The 16,847-nt window shown below is 45.7% G+C and overlaps 2 protein-coding genes across 5 annotated transcripts in view; one reads left to right on the top strand and one right to left on the bottom strand.

The window, feature by feature from the left end:
- Positions 1-16,847, top strand: part of CYFIP2 (cytoplasmic FMR1 interacting protein 2) — a 52,877-nt gene that overhangs the window by 29,480 nt on the left and 6,550 nt on the right. For 3 of the 4 annotated variants that reach the window (XM_050311840.1, XM_050311838.1, XM_050311839.1), the window contains exons 24-28: positions 8,281-8,424; positions 9,273-9,363; positions 10,053-10,183; positions 13,254-13,326; positions 13,828-13,922. In XM_050311840.1, coding sequence (XP_050167797.1) covers positions 8,281-8,424; positions 9,273-9,363; positions 10,053-10,183; positions 13,254-13,326; positions 13,828-13,922 — 534 coding nt within the window. The remainder of the gene's footprint in view (positions 1-8,280; positions 8,425-9,272; positions 9,364-10,052; positions 10,184-13,253; positions 13,327-13,827; positions 13,923-16,847) is intronic. The other variant, XM_050311841.1, reaches the window with a different exon arrangement.
- Positions 17-2,513, bottom strand: FNDC9 (fibronectin type III domain containing 9). The gene is made up of 2 exons (XM_050311842.1): positions 2,421-2,513; positions 17-1,446 (listed from the first exon to the last, which is right to left on the bottom strand). The coding sequence occupies exon 2, from the start codon at positions 1,437-1,439 to the stop codon at positions 777-779; it is 663 nt and encodes a 220-aa protein (XP_050167799.1). The 5' UTR covers positions 1,440-1,446; positions 2,421-2,513; the 3' UTR covers positions 17-776.

Genomic DNA, 16,847 nt, shown 5'->3' with positions numbered 1-16,847 from the left:
CAGCAGCCAGAAGGGGTGGATGTTGGAAATATTTATTTAGGAAGAAAGAAATGAAAGAACTAGTTCAATAACAGAATGGTGGATGCAAACGTGCAGGGTCGCATTGCTGTATGAAACTAAAAGACCATGCAAGAAGCAGATTCACTGTGCTGTTGCTATTGCTTTCCCATATTCTTCCCCATAACATCCCAAGGTTAAGAGATGCCCCAACCATCTAAATGCACAGAGAGGTGAGCATGTTGGTGCTCCAATGCAGTACCTTCCCAAGGAAGGTACCATTTCAGGAATCTCGTTTGTAGTTCAAAATAGGAATTACTAAAGCACTTGAGTCTGGAAATATAAACCACTTAATACTGACAAAAAGCTCTTTTCTCAGGCTGCAATGACTGTTTATACAGGCACTATGAGGGCTTGGGAGGTGAACTAGTGGACGATCACTCAAGTGTGAAACTACTCCAGTGGAGTTTATTTCTTGTCTATATTGATAGATGACTCTGAAGTGAACCTACCTTATTGATGCAGATGAACTAATGACACTACAGTCCATCAAACCTGGCTGTTCCCACAGAGCTGACTTGGATTCTTTTTTAAAATTCTCAGCAAATGACAATATTTTCACACTTGACAAAAATCTTTCCCCCTGGAACCACTGTCTGTGCCTTGTGTTCTACCCTGGGACAGACAGCTGCCGTGGATACATGGACAGTCCTCTTGGCAAGAGCTGGGAAGGAGAGGATGAACCAAACCTCTAAGCAGGATCTTGTTTTATTTTGCTCTCACTGAAGGCCGTGCTGTGGCAAGATGGCCCTTTTATCATCGCTGTTTTTATAGGAAAAAAAGCAGTGAGGGGAGCTATAGGGACTCTCCCTCATGAAACCGGAGCTCCTCATCAGCACAGTGGTCATGGGGACCTCCAGAAGCTCCTCCCTCAGTCCATCATTCAGGGGCTCCTCCGGTGAGCTGCTTCCTTCGACCACTTCTTCAGGGCTGGTGTCAGGATGCTTCAGCCTGGCAGCCTGGTGGCACCGTGCAGACCAGAACTGCAGGCAGCCGTAGGCCAGGAGAGCAAGGAAGCAGAGGAGCAGCAGGCTGCTCACCATCCACATGGAGGTGGTGGGTTCGTGCTTAGAGCCGCCGAAAACCAGGGGGATTTTGTCCAGAGTGTGGAAGGTGGTGCAGTGGTTGCTGGAGGGGTAAGAGTTTTTGCACGTGATGCAGAGGACGTAGATGGTGGATGGCGTGAGCCGGTGGAGGACGAGGGAGCTGAGGGGGTGAGGAACTCGCTCCTCGCGGTGGAAGTTTTGGCGTAAATAGCCGGCAAAGACGCTGTTCCAGTTGGGGCGGTACATGACGTGGTAGTAGTTCTCTGGACAGGGGTTGTTCATGGCCCAGGAGACCGTGGCGCTGGTGTAAGTGATGTTGTGCACTTCGATGTTCATCGTGCCCCTGAAACCAGATGCAGGCAGAGGCTGAGTTTCCTGATTCATGTACAGGCTCAAAGGCCACTGACACCAGTGAAGTCTTTCCACTGGGTTTAGTGGCCCTAAAATTGGTTTCAGGACTATCCTGGCTCACTTAGGTTAGATGCTAGGTCTTGGATGGCTGAAATTACAAAAGATAAATCCTGCTGTTGCCCAGACTACTGTATCACCCTGCTTCATAACAACAGAAAACCCCTAGTTGGGGCATAGGATATACTTCAGTTAGATTTTTTAAAAAATCTCTGACTGCTTGTCTATATCAGAAGCATTTTTTAGCTTTTTTATTTTCCATGAAATAGAAAGGATGCTGCAAATGTGATTAACATAAAGTGATTATTAAACTAGCTCCAACTTGCCTCGTGAAGGTGCCAATCAATAGATATTTTGATTTTACCCTTAAATGCCATTTAAAAAGCATCATTATGGTTAATCCACTGGTTTAAGTCGCTGCTGCATTTTCTGTACCTTACTTGTTGCTTAATAGAGTTTCTCTTTCTGTTCCTGCAGCATGTCACACTGTAATATCAGGATCTTAAATGTAAAATCTGTAGGTTGGTGACATATAAAATCAGCGCTTTTAGGGAAATACAAATATATGAGGTACAAGAACAAAGCTCTCCCCCAGCAGTAACAAATCACTGTTTAGCAACAGCCACAAATCACTTGAGCACATCACTCCTTTAGATCCCCAAAGTGCTCTCTGAGCCCCCCGTTGGTTCTCTCTCCCAACCAGCCAAGCGCTCAGAGCAGCACCTGCATGCAATAGAGCTGGTTTGGTTTTTTCCTTCTTCCTCTGTTCTTCGACAGTAACCAACTTTCCTTCAGTCATTCAAAGAGCTTAACAACTTAACAACAACTGCTCTGACCGCTCTTACATGAGGGGTGAGCAGCACATGTGCCCATGGCCGAGCCCTCCCAGAGCCGCGGGCTGGCACTTACCTCCCTGGCGGGTCCCCGGTGCCCCTCGGTGCTGGTGACAGAGTGGCCACGGGCTGGCAGTGCCTTCCCCTCTCCCCACCACTCTCCTCTCTCCTGCCTCTGCTGAATCCCTTCCCCACGCGCTGCCTTGTATTATATATCCGTCTGGGGCTCCGTCATCTCTCACCATGGCAACCAGCAAGAGAGGATGGGCAGGCATCTTTCAGTGATTTGGGAATGTTATCCCGAAAAGCTTCTGCCTGGGAGAAGTATGTGTTTCTGAGGCAGAAAAAACAAAGGCAGGTAGTTTTGTTTGCTGGTTTGTTTGGGTTTTCTTTTTTTCCTCAGCAAGACCGTCACTTACCCCCAGCAAGGTCTGGGTGACAGACACACTGGCACACCCTATGAAATGTGGGATTCTGGCCTGTGGTGCACATTGACTAAGGGACTTGGTCTTTAATTCTATGATTTCTTGCACATTTAAACTACTGATTTAAGCCAAAGCCAGTAAGCAGTAGATTTTTATCCCTGGAAGTGCAGCAACGTCCAGTAGCTTTTTAATGTTTTCCAAACTCTGCGATGGGAGTAGGAACTGGGTTTTCAAAGACCTCGACCTCCTGATGGACTATGTGGGATTAAAGACAGGCTCTTCTTTGAATGTCAGACAACTTGGGGATGTCCCCTGTCAGTCTGGTGAGAGGGCAAGGGAGAGGCAAAGCCAGTCCCAGCAGTGTTCAGGAGAGCAGCTCGAGTCTGTGGCCGGGAGGGGACAAATGTGTCACTGGCCATGGTAAGGAGAGGCTCTGAACAATATCTCACTGCACTCCAAAGCCAAAATGTGCTCGAGAGGAACTTTCCCAAAAGAAATGTTGGTTCTGGGTGTGGAGTTACTCATGTCATTCCTGGAAAGGTGCTTGCAACTTTTCAAAGATCTTCTAGATACCAATAGGTAATGCAAACTGCATCAGGAGGGGCTATTACAGGCTGGGGAGCATGTGTGACCCTTGCTTTTGATTGACACTTCACAGTTCTGGATGGTTTTGTCTTTCAAGATCTGTATTCCGTTCTGTCTCTGTGAGAGCAGCTGAGCTACATCTGCCAGCGAGCTGAAAACTGGGAGCAGAGATGAAAATAATTATGGGCAGGGATGGAAATGAAAGTGCTCTCAGGTGGCTTCCTGCCTTTGGTTTGGTCCTGCTTACAAGAGCAGGGGGATAGGCACCTCTTAGCTGGCTCCATGCTGTGAGTAAATTACATCTTTGCCTGCAGGGAGAGAGCTGAGGATACAAATCCCAGCTTCAGAGAGGTGGATTACAGAAGATGGTAGCATTTTCATGGGATAACCTTTTCCTTATGGCATTTGGGTGGCTGAGTTTATCAGTGATCATAGCTGCTTTGAAAGTAAATTTCAGTTGTTCACAAATGAGATGCATTAGCAGGAGGAGAGGAAACCAAGGAGAATGGGAATACCTGGATTAGCCAGCAAAGGATCCTGCTGACCTTTCTGCACATTATCTAACACCCATCTGGTTGATACCGCTTGCTAAGGGAACTGCAGCAAAGCTTTCAGAGGTGTTGGGATTACCTGCTCCCAAAATCAAGGTTGCACCAGTGATGAGCTTGAAATTCTCACTTCCCAGGATGGGAAGGTGCCAAAACCTTGCCAGTGCCAGGACTGCTCCAGCACTGATGTTTCCCATATCTGCAGGTGGACCCAGCTGTGGCCCTGCCTAGGATGTCTCGCTCCTCGTCATAGGATGCAAACCATGGGCATGCTCCAGTGGCCAGCAGAGACTGAGTCATTATCTGTCGTTCAGCCACTTATAAACACAGCAGGTTGCCAAACCTCCAACAAAGAAGCTGCAAAACTACCATCAACCCACTATTTACTGCTCACTAACCACTTCTTTGCTCTGTAAATGATTTAGATTGGGCTTCATTTATGTATTTTCATGAGCGCTTATGTTTTTCTTGGCACTGCTGGATGCAGGGTCACACCAGAATCACTGGAAATCCCTGTTTCCCTTTCCGTGGTTGAATTTGCTCCCCAAAGTGTGCAGGGCAGATGTAACCTATGCCTCCTGCTGCTGCTTGTAACAATAGTCACGGTATGTGAACAGGATGGAGCCGCTCTGTTTTCTGCTGCCTTGTCTGCAACAGCAGCCCAAAGGTGTGAAGGAGCTGTGGTCGCTGCAGGAGGTGTTGGTGGCAGGGGCTGCTGATCCCCTCCAAGCGACCTGCTGGGCTGTGCTACCCAGCTTGCATGTCCTGTCCATCCCAGCTAGAAAATATGTGGGTTTTTTGCATGAAAGTCTCAGCAACCAGCTGATACAGCCAAATATGGTAAAAACTTGAGGGGAGTGAAGGTTGCTTGTATCAGGGGAAGGAACCAGGCCATATTCAGGCTGTTTGATTAGAGACCCTCCTCTGGCAATTCTGGTCAGAATTGTTTTTCACTTTCTAAGACACCATCTCAGCTGTCGCACTGCAGTTAGGTTGGCTGGGAGCCCTGACTGGTCTTGGGCTGTGTGCAAGTCCTTTTTTGTCTCTGTATCTCTCTTTCATTAGCTTTTCATTTTTCCAAGGGAAATCTGGAACAGTACTGTTTATTATCTCTCTCTGATCTATTTTATCAGCTAAAACTCACCCTGCCTTTTCTCAGGTGAGCTCAGACAGCTCTGGGTGATGGCCAACAACAAGCTCAAAGATTTGGAAATAGAACTGGGTTTTGATTTGCTTCATTTGCTACTAAATCTGCTCTGGAGCATCCCTAGTAACCTTCTGATCTTCCAAAGCAATGCAGGGTCCTTCCCCACATGGTCACAATTACAGATGGCCGTCCCTGAGACCTGGGTGCAGGGTGGGATACCTGGGCTCTGCAGGACACTGCACTCCCAGCCTCCCATCCCCAAAACCTGCCCATCTGGCCCCAAACGAAAGCTGGGGCAAACCTCCCCAGTGTCTTCAGCAGCTGCTGCTCCCAAGAGACCTCAGGATCAGAGCTTTGCTTTGTCTCTCCAAGGGGTTGGAAGCGGCCGCCCAGTGTGGGGGAGTGAGCTGTGCCATGTACCTTCAGCTGTTTTCTCTTAAAATACCCACTGGTGTCATTTTTTACATCCTACAGTCTTTACCCCAAGCTGTGTATCTCACCCTTAAATGGAGTTATATTTTTAATTGCTGGCAGAGTATTATTATTAGATGCAAGCCTGCTGTTAGTGCGCTGTGTGGCTCTGCAGAGAGCTCCATGAACCTACCTCATCTCGCAGGCAGGCAGGGATGAGTCATCCTGCTCGTCTGCAGCCAATGCACATCCTAAAATGTGTCTTCTCCCCATCAGGCTAATTGCTGAGACCTCCACTTGAGGGAAAAGCCCAGTTGAGAGCTGCTCTCCAGCCCCATTATCCCACTGAGAGGGAAGGAAGTGCTGCGAGGTGGGCGGCTGTGCAGCAGCACTGGCCACTCGCTGCCCATGCAGCAAAATATCAGTCCCATTGTGACCAGTTGCACTACAACTGGGTACTGGTGGTGATAGCCCATCTCAGGGGACCAAGGCTGGTGCACAGACAGAAGTCCTGTCTGCTGGTTCTGGAGTTGCAAAGAGGCTTCCAGAAATGAGTGTGGATTCATGAGCCCACTGAAATGGGGATATTTTGTTCCCCTCTAGCCCTGGTGTGCTAAGCCTGGGGAAAATAACAGGCTAAAGGAGCCTACAGGGAGACAGGGAAAGAAAGTGTAAGGAGCCATCTCAGAGCCACTTGGATCACCCCTGCAACACAGCAGTTTCTGGGGACGTGGAGCAGGGACGGTGCTTTGCAAAAGCCTAAACAGCACAAGGTGTGGGAACATGGCTGGGCTGGGGCCCTGGGGCACTGACTTCCCTCTGGGATGGTCGTATTGGCCATTTGGCAAATATTCCAGGCTGGGTGTTACCTGGTGTTTAAACAGACACACTTTTCAAAACATAAACCATTGCTGTTTTTCAGATGTATCAGGGTGTGTAACTAGTGGCTTTGGATCTGTCTCTACCAAACAGGTTTTTAAAGACTTGGTTATCTGAGAATGCAGACAGAGCACTAAGTAGGATGCTCAAATGCCATTCTCTGAACAGGAGTTGGCATCTAAGGAGTTTTGAAAGTAGGCTTCTGTCTGCCTAAATAATTGTTAAACTCTGGCTCATGCTCACTCAGGGCCCTTTTTTTCAGTTTTAATGGGAGAGAAAGTTCATGCTCGTTGTGAATGAGCCCCCAAGGCAGATTTTCTATACTTTAAAAGTATTAAAAGTCTATTTTCACCTACCAGGAACAGGAGGAGAAATTATATTTCATGGAAAATAGGGGACTTTCTAACTGTGCTTCTTTCTGCTAGTTCGAAGAGCACCAAGGAATTACAGCAGGCAGCTGGACCAGAGCAATGGAGCTGTAACAAAATGAGTGAAAATTAATTGATTAAAGCATCTGACAAGTCTGTGAAAGCGTGGTCAGTACATCAGTCTGCTGAATGCTGTAGCTGAGAGCAGAAGAAAATGCTTTTCCAATTCTTAGCAAATGACTTCGCTTTGTAACTCATTAGTAGCTCAGATGAGGTGTTAAAAGTAAATCTTTTGGAAGTGAGTCAGAATTGGAGGACACCTGGAGCCTTCAGCCACTGTATTGCTGCAGGGGTGAAGTACAGACAATATTTTGCTCTGTTCTGCTGCTTCAGCCTTTGCTCCCTTTCACCCAAACCTCCTCAGTGCCTTGATCCCGGCACTCCCTTTGCTCTGTTACTGGCAGGGCAGGGGATCCCTGTAGAGTGGAGTCCAAAATATCCACAGGGATAGGTTTTAATTTGTTTTCTTACCTTTGTTTGAGAAAGATCTTTTGGTAAGCATGAGCCAGGGGTTTATCTGTGTTTTGCTGGAAGGGGCACTACGTGCAAGAATCTTTTCAAGAATTGCATTTTTGCTGCTCACTGAGGCTGTAGTTGGAGATGTCATGGAGGGACATGGAGGGAGAGTGCAGCCCTTCTCTCCTGGGCTGAATTGTGATGCCAACACAGTAGCACAGCCCTCACTGAGCATGTGGTGTCTTAGCTAAATCTGATTTTCAGTACTTTTTCTTGCAGATCACACAAGTGAATTAATTCCCCCTACTTCTGTTTCACTCACCAAAAGGATCCTGTAAATGTTCCAGTGATAAAACATTACAGCGATTTCCACATTTCCAAGATGACACTGATAGGGTACATTCCTGGAAATCACTTTTTGTTCTCTGCCGCTAAAAACTTCCAGGAGCCAGTGCCCTGAGTACAGTTCTTCCTAGACCAGGGTTAGATTCTTACCCGTGTCACAGATCCATGGGGATGTCTATTAAGTAGAAGCTGATATAGAGTTTTGCAAAAAGGATCTTTTCTATGTCCCTTCCAGCTGCCCTTGAACTCAGTGGCTGCAGTTCCTGCTTTTCTTAATAAGCCTCATTTAAAGGAAGTGTCCATAGGGAAAAAAAAAAATCTGTCTGCTTAAATACATATAAAGGTTTTCATTTTAGTAGAGAAGAATTTGGTTTTGAAGAGGCAAAGGGCCACTGAACTGAAATACTTGATTGGAAATGTATGGGAGAGTAAATTAACTTGGAAATGAAAGTGCTGTTGCTACAGAGCAGGATAATAAACCTTGTGACATGACAGTGTGTTGAGATTAGAATATATCTGACTACACAGGAAGAAAAGCAATCCCCTCTTTGCCACAAGAAGTAGAAATGGAAATTGTCATGGGTTTTATTATTTCTCCTTCTCTTCCTTAACAATTATTTGAAGTGATGGAACATAATACTGTGATAAGAGAATGACTTACAGGTCTGGTCGCTACTGCTTTGTAACTGTCACTGTGCTTCTAATTTCTCAGCCTCTCAACATTGCCTACAGTCACATCTACAGCTCCTACCGCAATTTTGTGGGGCCACCTCATTTCAAGACAATCTGCCGCCTTCTTGGCTACCAGGGCATCGCAGTGGTCATGGAGGAGCTGCTGAAGATCGTCAAGAGCCTGGTAATTCTGAGCCTGACCCTGGTGATGGAGAAACCCCAACGCCTTGATAGGTCCAGGCAGGACACTCGGTGTGGGCTTTGGGCTCAGGGTGTTCACATCTGGGTGCCTTCATGTCCCTTGATCCACAATGAAACACTTGTAGGCACAGTCTGTCTGATTTTCACCGTTGCTGAGGAATCCCACTGATTCCTGTGGGATGATGGAGTGTTTCCACCAGGATCAGACCGTGTTCAGCACAAAGATTTTATGTTTGACTAAATAGAGTTTAGTCTCTAATCCCAGATAATGTATCTACAGGATGCAGGTGTGTAACAGCAAATGTCAGCAAGTGCTTTAAGCTAAGAAATGTGCTTTGCTCTAATCCATATTAGTGCAAAACATCAGTTCTGCAGAAACTTGTTCTACATGAATGTAAATTCTTTATTAAACTGAGTATCCAGTGTTATTCCTCAGGTGGAAGGAGCATTTCCTGTGCTGGGGAAGGACTCCTTTGGAAGCTCTGGTAAAATGCTTTTTGGTTTAGGAGCACAAGTCCAGCTGGATTGAAGACTGAGCCTTGTTTGGATTTCAGCTGCAAACAGTGCAAACACAGCAAGCTGTATTTTGAATTCGAAAATCCATGCAGCTGTGATTTACTCTTTATGAGGAAGCTATAAAAGCTCTCTGACTCCACACACTTGGGCTGGATTTTATATTTGAGTGAAATCCAAATTAAGCAAGTTCTTCTTGGACTCCTGCTGAGGTTTCATCCTGTCCTGTCAGATGTGGACCCAACCTCAACCAGCCTCTTTCAAAACCAATGCCAGGAGACCTGTCATTCCTCTTTAACCTCCCTTTGTCTCCAACAGCTCCAGGGCACCATCCTGCAGTACGTGAAGACTCTGATCGAAGTAATGCCCAAGATATGCCGCTTGCCAAGACATGAGTATGGCTCTCCAGGTGGGTGCTGCAGAGGGATGCTTGAGCAAGAGCTCACCAGCGTGTTGGTGCAGCATTTACTCAGGCCCACACTAATAGTTAAACCAGGCTGGGCACGTGACATGGCAGTGCCACGAGCAGCCAGGCTTTGCTGGGACACTTTCAGCTGCTTTGCCGTTGACACTGGAACGTGTGTAGGAAACTTCTCCAGGAAACCTCCCGCTGAGGATTTCCTTTTGAACACACAGATAAGGGAATGTCTTCTGGTAGCTTCTGTTTTGTTTTCAGGATTTTGTAAGCTTTTGTTATTGTTTATATGTATATGTTTTTGTTATATTGTTTCTTATTGATATTTTTCAAATGCTCTGCTTAGCTGGTGCAGAGACTTTTGCAGCGTGTCTGCAGTCAGAAACTCTGGCTGGTATTCCATGAGCCAGCACCAAGTCATCCATTAGTCTCAAACCTCTTTTTTCCTCCGATGTGGAAATCCAAAGAATTCATATGAATTACTCTCTATTTTCCAAGGGTTACTGAAAGCAGGATAAGACACTGCATGTTAGTTCTTCCCAGTGCCAGTCTCTGTGTATCCATTTAGCACTTGCAGCTTGCAATCTGTGACTAAGGAAATATCAGGCACAAATTGTCTTTCTACCCAAGCTACCAGAGGATGATTCTGCCCTCTTTCTGACTGTCTTTCCTTGTCTTTTAAGGAATCCTGGAGTTTTTCCACCATCAGCTGAAGGACATCATTGAGTATGCAGAGCTGAAGACCGATGTGTTCCAGAGCCTCAGAGAAGTGGGCAATGCCATTCTCTTCTGCCTCCTTATCGAGCAGGCTTTGGTAAGGCAAAACCCCCTGCACCAACACATCATACTTGAGATTTCCAGCTCAAGAGTATAAGTGGAAGTGGGTTCTCCAGCAGAAGAGTTTGGGAAATGTTACTTTCCAGCTTCTTGTGTTTTCAAGGTCTCTCTGGGGCTGTGTTATTGGAGTCTTTGGGCATGTCCATGGGGATGGTATGTACTGGCACTTGGTCAGGCCTCTGGGATTGCTGAAGGAGAATCTGAATACTGGAAGATCTAAATTTAATTTTTGGACCCAAAGCTATCCCTTGCTCATCCTTCTCAGAAATAAAACCAACTGGAGTTTATTTCTAGATTGTGAGCTCTCTGGGGCAGGGATCAATATTTTTTTATAAACGTGTTTTGTACAGTGAGAAGTAGATTTGAGCCCTTTGCTCTTTTAGGGTGCCAGTGCAATGAAAACAACCTGATTGATTCTAATGGTGATATGGATAAAGCAATCCAACAGGAAGGAAATCTGAGAAGTGCTGATGATGTATTTCCTATGACATCCTCACTGAAAATAGCTGGAGTGACAACTCTGTATTGCCCCCTGCACAGGTGTTTTGCACGTGCAGAAGTCTCTCAGCCTCTCAGCAGTGATGCCCTTTCCAGAGTGGGGCAAAGGCTGTGGCTGAGTGCCACTCATCTTCTTATCTTCTAACTTTTTGCACAATAAATTTACTTTGTAATGAATTTACCTCATAGTTTGGCCTAGAGCCAACTGGGGAGTGTTCAACAACACAATTTTACATGAAGTATGTGTATTTTATGTCATAATGGTTTTGGCAGGGTTATTTCAGACTTCCCTAACATAAGATGCAAACCTAAGAGCAAAACCAGAAGGAAATTAGAAGATTCCAAGTTTTATCCAGCCATAGACCACAGGAAAAACTGAAAGTCTCTGAATGTCCTCAAAATATATATATTTATGCCCTTGCCTTTGCATTTTAACTCCAGATCAAGAGACTTTCAGTTCCTGATGTGGTGTATCGAACGCATTCAGTGAGCAGTGGTTGCATAAGATTAAGAAAACTAGAGAGATGTATATGACCCAGCAGCTTGGCTTTTACAGAATGACCAGAGTTGCCAACTATGTTCTGGCAGTTTCTATTCCTTTTGTGGCATCATCAGTGTTTTCTGCTGTTCTCAGTGTTGGGTTTTATGCTGGATGTACTGCACTTGCCTTTTCTGTCCCATCTTTAAATGGAGACTTAAGGGACACATAGTGGTTTCTTTTAGAAATCCTTCATTTCAATGACAATATGTTCCTTCAGTCCCAGGAACTGTACATCAGCATTGTACTGGCATTTTAGAATAGCAGAAAATAAAGCAAGGGCAGTGGGAATTTGGGGATCCCTTTAGGAAGACTGCCCATCCAAGTCCACATCTGTCCACTTTCTGCCCCCAAAAAGTCTCTCCCTCTCCAATTCCCTGTATCTCCTCACAGAAGGGAGACTCAGAATATAAAGCCATTTTGCATGCAGCTGCACTGGTTCCCACTTGCTGGAAGGTGTAAGATTCATAGAGCCATCACAGAACAAGATTTTCCCTCTAATGGAGCTCTTGTGCAGCAGGAGGAATTGCTTTTATGGTGCAGTTACCTTCAGAGCTGTCTGAGTGATCTAAGGCTGGTGGTATTTGCTGGCAAAAACTGCTCTAGTGCAGATGCTCAGTCTGTCCCATTTCACCCCTTTTTATTGTTTAAATTTGAAGAATGAGGGGTTGCTTGGGACTAAATTTCGAGGCAGAATTTGTACTCTCAGTTACTGGGCCTTGGGGAAGAGGTCTATTAATAGCATGACTAATTTTGGGACAGATGTCAGATGAATGCAGGCTGCAAATGGTGAAAATACTCTCTTTATCAGAGGGAAACAGCAGTGGAAGAACATTCATCTAGGAATGAATAGTGTTTTACAAACAAAATAACTAAGGTGATAGGCCCACTCCGTTAGCACCAGCGTCTCTCTGCCCATGGAGGGGCCCCAGACTGTTCCTGTCCCTCCAGCACTGTGTCACAAACTGCACTCCCACAAACTTGCTCTCATCCCGGCATCCATGCGCCAGTACAGCCTCCTGCAGCTCCATGCTAGACTGTGCTCTTGGCTGGAAGGTGGGGAATCCCCCCCTGCATCCCCAGCAGACCCAGCCGAGTCATTCCATCTGGCCCCCAGATACCTTTTGCTGCGCTGTCATGATCCGCTTTCGAGTGTGTCTACATCTCTACAATAAGCTCAGAACTGGAAGCATGTCCTAGGGCTAGGCTTTTGTAGGAGCAGACCGATGCCTTGTCGTGACGCGGTGCCTCTGTGTTAAACAGCTTTGGTTTCCTTGCTGCTGTTTCCCATTGCAGACTCGTATACAATGTACTGTCAGCCATCGCTCCTCAGTCTCCACCTGCCTATTTCTAGGTTTCTCCTCCTTGTGCATCTGTGTTTGGGATTATTTTTTTCTCAAGTGCATTGGCATGCATCCCCTCAGGTGGCATCTCATGATGTTATTCCTCTCTGGACTTCCGTTTTATTCTCCCTGGTGCCCGCAGCACTGGGATTCTGATAGCCCTGGCTGAGAACACCATATGAAGAAACAAATCATTTCAGACCAGTGTGTGATGTACCTATTTGCAGTAGAGCCACACATCATTATATTTTACATGTACACTTCCTAAAATAACTAAGCCAAATGGTAATTTCCACCTGGGCACTCTCTGTAAGAACAGACAGCAGGAATTCATCAGGGTAAGATGAAACTGAAACCTCCATGTTCTTTATCCCCCCACCCTTGCTTGCAGTGCTAGTAAATAGGACAGAAAATAAAGATCTGGCCTTGTACAGGCAGGAAGTAACTTTTTTGAGTTAGTTAGGGAAACTTCCTGTCTTAAGTTGAGGTATTTCTTCCAGTTTTAGTTCATTTAGGTTCAAACTGTTGGAGTTGCTACTGAGCTGGGTTGGATTTGAATAGGTGCTGTAGGCATGAACTGTTGTAGTGTTGCCCAGGTCCCCGAGCCGTTCACGAATCCCCTGTAGGTATTTTTTAACTTACTTTATCTTTCTTTCTTCCTGCCTCAGTCCCAGGAAGAAGTTTGTGATTTGCTGCATGCTGCTCCCTTCCAAAATATTTTGCCCAGGGTCTACATCAAAGGTAAGAAGCTGAGAGGGAAGCAGTGGGCAGACTCAGAGGTCTCTGCCCAGAAGCTGGTTCTCTCCCATTTCTGCTGAGGATTAGTTCTAGCCCTGTTTCCCCCTCCAAACAGATCAGTGAATACAGCCAAACATCAGGTGCAAACAAAAGCTAAGGGTGCCTTTCCTGCAGCCTGAAACCTCAGTCAGTTTGGGGGTTCCCTTCAAGTTTTAAAGCCATTTCACAGCCTCTCTGGAGAATGACAGCATGAAATGTCCATCCCAACAGGAGCGATCGGTAGCAGGGACATGCTTTTGGACATGTGTGATAAAGCTGCTGCTGAGACTGCAATCGCACATCCCTCCCTTCTCTGCATCACTGGTGCCCTCATTGCTGTTGGTTTGGCTCCCTGATCCACAGTCTCCTCGGATGGTTGCTGGGGGGCAGCTCTGAGCAAACTCGGCGGAAATTGCGGGTCTCCACTTCCTCCTCTCATTTCACTGTTTGCTGCTCGCTTGACAGAAGGAGAACGCTTGGAGGTGCGCATGAAGCGTCTCGAAGCCAAGTATGCCCCACTTCACCTGGTTCCCTTAATAGAGAGGCTGGGCACTCCGCAGGTAAGGATCTCATTGAAAGGGATGGCTGTTGAAAACTCGTAGCAGTCCCCAGATGGCCTGTTTGGCCTTGGGAAAGTGATCCTTTTTCTTTTTCATTGATTTTTTTTTTTTCCCCCCCCAAAACGTCAACTGGACAAGCCAATCAGAATCCTTGCCCTCGCAGGCGCCTTGAAGGGAAATTTGTGAGCGGGTCCAGAGATGTTGTGCTGCTGCCTCTGGTCAGGAGACCTGGCAGGGAGCTGTAAGGCAAGTGTGCTAGAAGCCAGCTCTGAATCAGAACAACTCTGAAAAACTCTCCTTCTCCATTTTAAAACGATGGAGAATTGCTGGAGTGGTTTGAGGGGAAACTTCGCAGGGCTGTCCCTAACTTTATCAATTGCCATCACTTTTGGGGTTCCCATTTTAGGGCTGCAGCTTGGTCCATTTTTAAGCTCATCCCTGTCAAGGAATACATCTGAGAATGGTTTCCCTCCTAGCACATGCTTAGAGCTTCAGCACATGCTTAAAATGATGGCTCCATTAAAGTATCTTCCTGACGTGGGTCTCAGCTTGGGAAACATCCCTTGTGCAGAAACTGAGTATGGTTTAAAATATGTCCATAGACTGATCAATGTAATGGGCAAAACTTGAGCTTCACTGATAGTAATAATCAAACTTCCAGTGCCCACTTAATGGGATTGATGGGGTAGAAAACATTCAATGTATCAAATGAACCAACACCCTTTTTCTGTAATGTACTGATGAGGGACTGGAATGAACACTCAGCTGTATGAGGTGACAGATCTAAGGCAGGCAGAAAGTTGCTGATTTTTTTCTCCTTTTTTTTTTTTCTGATGAATCAAGGACATTTTGAACTTTGCATCATTGGAAATCATCTGAAACAAAGAAATTGACTGGATAACTGAGGGCTTTGTCTTACTTTGTAGACACTTCCTTTTAAAGGAGACACTCGAGAAAAAGAATTCACCTCTGTGTTTTTGTGTCTTTGTGTTGGTCTTTCTATCTTTCCTTCTTTCCATGCAAAATCATCATTGAAATCTGCTATTAGAGTCACTCGTTGCTTATCCCTGCCATAATTATAATGATGAAAACAAAAGGTTCTTCATGTCCAACTAAAATATAATATTTCTGTAAACTGTTCCCATATTCATCACACAGGCACAGTTGGGTACCAGATTTTTTTTTTTTTGAGCTCAAATGTAAATGAACACAAGAATCGCTTTCTATAGGTGCCTCCATAGCTTCTAAGCTTGCTCCTTATGCAGTTTTGGACATGCATTTTGGAAATGCAGTTTTGGACACAGGCCATATGGGATATTTCCTGCAGAATGCATAAATGCCTTTTAGCAATTATCCAGAAACTGAGCAGACATTGCTTTCTAGATGCCTCTCCCAAAAGGTGGCCCTATGCATTTCATAGAATTCCGTGCTGTGAAGGGGCTGAGCCAGAGTTAATGGGGATGTACCAATCTTTGCAGGTTTGGGGCAGGGTTCTGGTAACCTCACCAGTTAAAGGGCTGTAAAAGAGGTTCAAAAACTGGAAAATTGAAACTGGTTTTGTGCAATGGCAGGAAAACTGTCAGTGATTCTTGTAAATAATTACATTGGGAGTCCAGAAGCAGCTGTTTGATGGGTCATTCATAAAGAACCAGGGGGGTCAAAATGGTTCATTAAGGGAATCCTCTCCCTCTTAATACTGACCATAGAAGTATTTAGTAAGGGATTTTCAAATCCTTGCCTGGTCAGTCTAATTTTTTCCCTGGAAGTAACAGGAGCCTTTCCTTCTGAAGACAGAGGGAATAGCTGAGCCAGCACAGGGGCATCCTTTGACAGTTTACCTTGAGAACATCCTTCCTCTCCTGATCTTAGAAATCAGTGGGACCCCAGACTGTGAGGCAGCTCTGGCCACAAGGTCAACAGCTCTCCAGCTGCCTTCCCCATATTAGATATTTACCCAAGGATGGTAGTCCTGTATCAAAGACTGTTCTTATTGTGATGAATGTTAGAGCCAAATTCTATCTGCAGATGTGCATAACTGATGGCACTACCTGCTGTGTAAGCCAGATGCATCCCTTTCTAAATTAAGACTTCTTCAGAAACAGTGTACTAAGATCACTGGAGAAGTTTGTTCTCCAAAGTACCTCTTTTATCACTGTATCTTAGCAAACAGTAGTGCTAACACCTAATTTACATTTGAAGTGGCTCTGCTTCTACTGTGCCCTCATTCTGCCATGCCGCCTGCCGATCTGTACCCATAAGAGCCTGGAACGGGTGAGGAGAGGGAAAGTGTACGGCATTTAGCTATCAAAAAGCTGGATAAAATAAATCTTTACTTGCTAAGCAAACACATGCAGGTGTGTGCCATGGAACTGGTGATATCATTCCTGAGTCAAACAGATTTACGGATCTCAGACCCTATCTGGCCTCTGCACACCAATACAGCTTTCCCATGATATTTGCTATTAGTTGAACATTAATTGAGCGGAGGTTCCCAGAACATCCTTGAAATTGTGACACAATCAAGAATTGTAATGCTTCTAATTTCAAGAGCCACCAAACTCAAACTGCTTTAGGTTACTTCCAGCATAAACTAATAGCCAGGAAGAGGGGTGTGCAGGCAACACTCATGAATTTTTCATAGTGGATGGAAGATGACCCAAGTAAACGGAGCATAATTCATGTTCTTAATGTCTGGCCAGGACATGTCCCTGCCCTTTGTCCCAGCTGCTCTGAGTCCCCATCGTGACTCTGATTGGGATAATATTTTCATAGGCATTACAGGGACAGCTGGAAATGGAGCAAATACTTAAAAACTACTTAAGGCTCCAGGAAGTCCTGTAGGACACGCAGGGTCTCGGTAAAAATTGCTTGCTCTGCGTGTCTCTGCCAAAGTGGTGAGAGGGGTAAAAGGCTCTGCCTGTGGGG

The sequence above is a fragment of the Myiozetetes cayanensis genome, unplaced genomic scaffold, assembly GCF_022539395.1.
Source record: "Myiozetetes cayanensis isolate MyiCay16 unplaced genomic scaffold, myiCay2020 scf17, whole genome shotgun sequence".
NCBI classification, from domain to species: Eukaryota; Metazoa; Chordata; class Aves; order Passeriformes; family Tyrannidae; genus Myiozetetes; species Myiozetetes cayanensis.
The sequence above is the reverse complement of the archived record's forward strand: the minus strand, read 5'-3'. Positions and strand labels throughout refer to the sequence as shown.